This window comes from Monoraphidium neglectum (assembly GCF_000611645.1).
Source record: "Monoraphidium neglectum strain SAG 48.87 unplaced genomic scaffold scaffold05949, whole genome shotgun sequence".
Taxonomy (NCBI): domain Eukaryota; kingdom Viridiplantae; phylum Chlorophyta; class Chlorophyceae; order Sphaeropleales; family Selenastraceae; genus Monoraphidium; species Monoraphidium neglectum.
Window position 1 is genome coordinate 1 of NW_014007684.1, and position 884 is coordinate 884.

An 884-nucleotide genomic window follows, 5' to 3' on the forward strand; every position below is an offset into this window, starting at 1 on the left:
CCGACACACAAGGCCCCCGCCCCCGGCCCCCGCGCCGTCTGCGCCCCGTGTGCACGAAAGATTCTTTTCCCCCACCTGCGCCGGCGGCTTGAAGTGGATGACGCGCGCGGCGTCGCGCAGCGGGCGCAGCGCTGGCGCGTACAGGTCGTTGGCCAGGCAGATCACGGGGCGGCCCAGGGGCTGCGCGGCGGCGCCGCCCCCGCGCTTCTTGGAGCCGCCTGTGGGGTCACGTGTGTGGGCGCGAGCGTGTGAGTGCGGGCTTTTCCTTATAAGGCTGCATTCGAGTGTGATTCTCTGCGAGTTGTGAGGGCGAGCTCGATGGATTGGGATGGTCGGGGGGGCCGGAGGATCAGGCGGGGAGGGGCGGAGGAGGGCTGACTTGGCTCAGAAGGGGGATGCCTCCCTCTGACGTCCATGCGCACGCACACACACGCACACGCGCACACACACAATCACACACGATGGAAAACCCCGCCCGTCGTGACGTACCCTCGCCCCCCTTGTCGCCGCCGCCGCCGCCCCCGCCCGCCACAAGCTTCACCAGCGCCGCCACCGCACCGTGGCCCTCGCTGCCACCCGTGGCGCCGTCGATCTGGCGTTGGGGGAGCGGGGGAACAACGGGCAGGGACGCGGGTCGGTACGTGCAGGGGCGCACGGCGTGCAGCGTGCGGCGGACGGACAGGAGGCGCCCGAAGCCTGGGAGGAGCCGCCTGCCGCGACTTTGCCAGGTGCCATGTCATCAATCAGCCTGCTGGCGTCTGATCTGGTGACGTGTCATGCCTCGCCGCGCTGGAGCATGTAACCCTACTTTGAACAGGCCATCGTGAAATCATGGCGCATGACATAATGGTGCAAGCCGGGTTACACCCTTCCCCCCCCCCCCC

The 884-nt window shown here is 69.1% G+C and overlaps 1 protein-coding gene across 1 annotated transcript in view; it reads right to left on the reverse strand.

Moving 5' to 3' along the window:
* Window positions 1–266: 266 nt before the first annotated feature.
* MNEG_16073 (Chromosome transmission fidelity protein 18) overlaps window positions 267–884 on the reverse strand; it is a gene marked incomplete at both ends in the record, with an annotated part of 2,340 nt that continues 1,722 nt past the window's right edge. Inside the window, 2 exons of the mRNA XM_014035456.1 lie at window positions 267–274; window positions 490–592. Of these exons, the coding sequence (XP_013890910.1) occupies window positions 267–274; window positions 490–592 (111 nt within the window). The remainder of the gene's footprint in view (window positions 275–489; window positions 593–884) is intronic.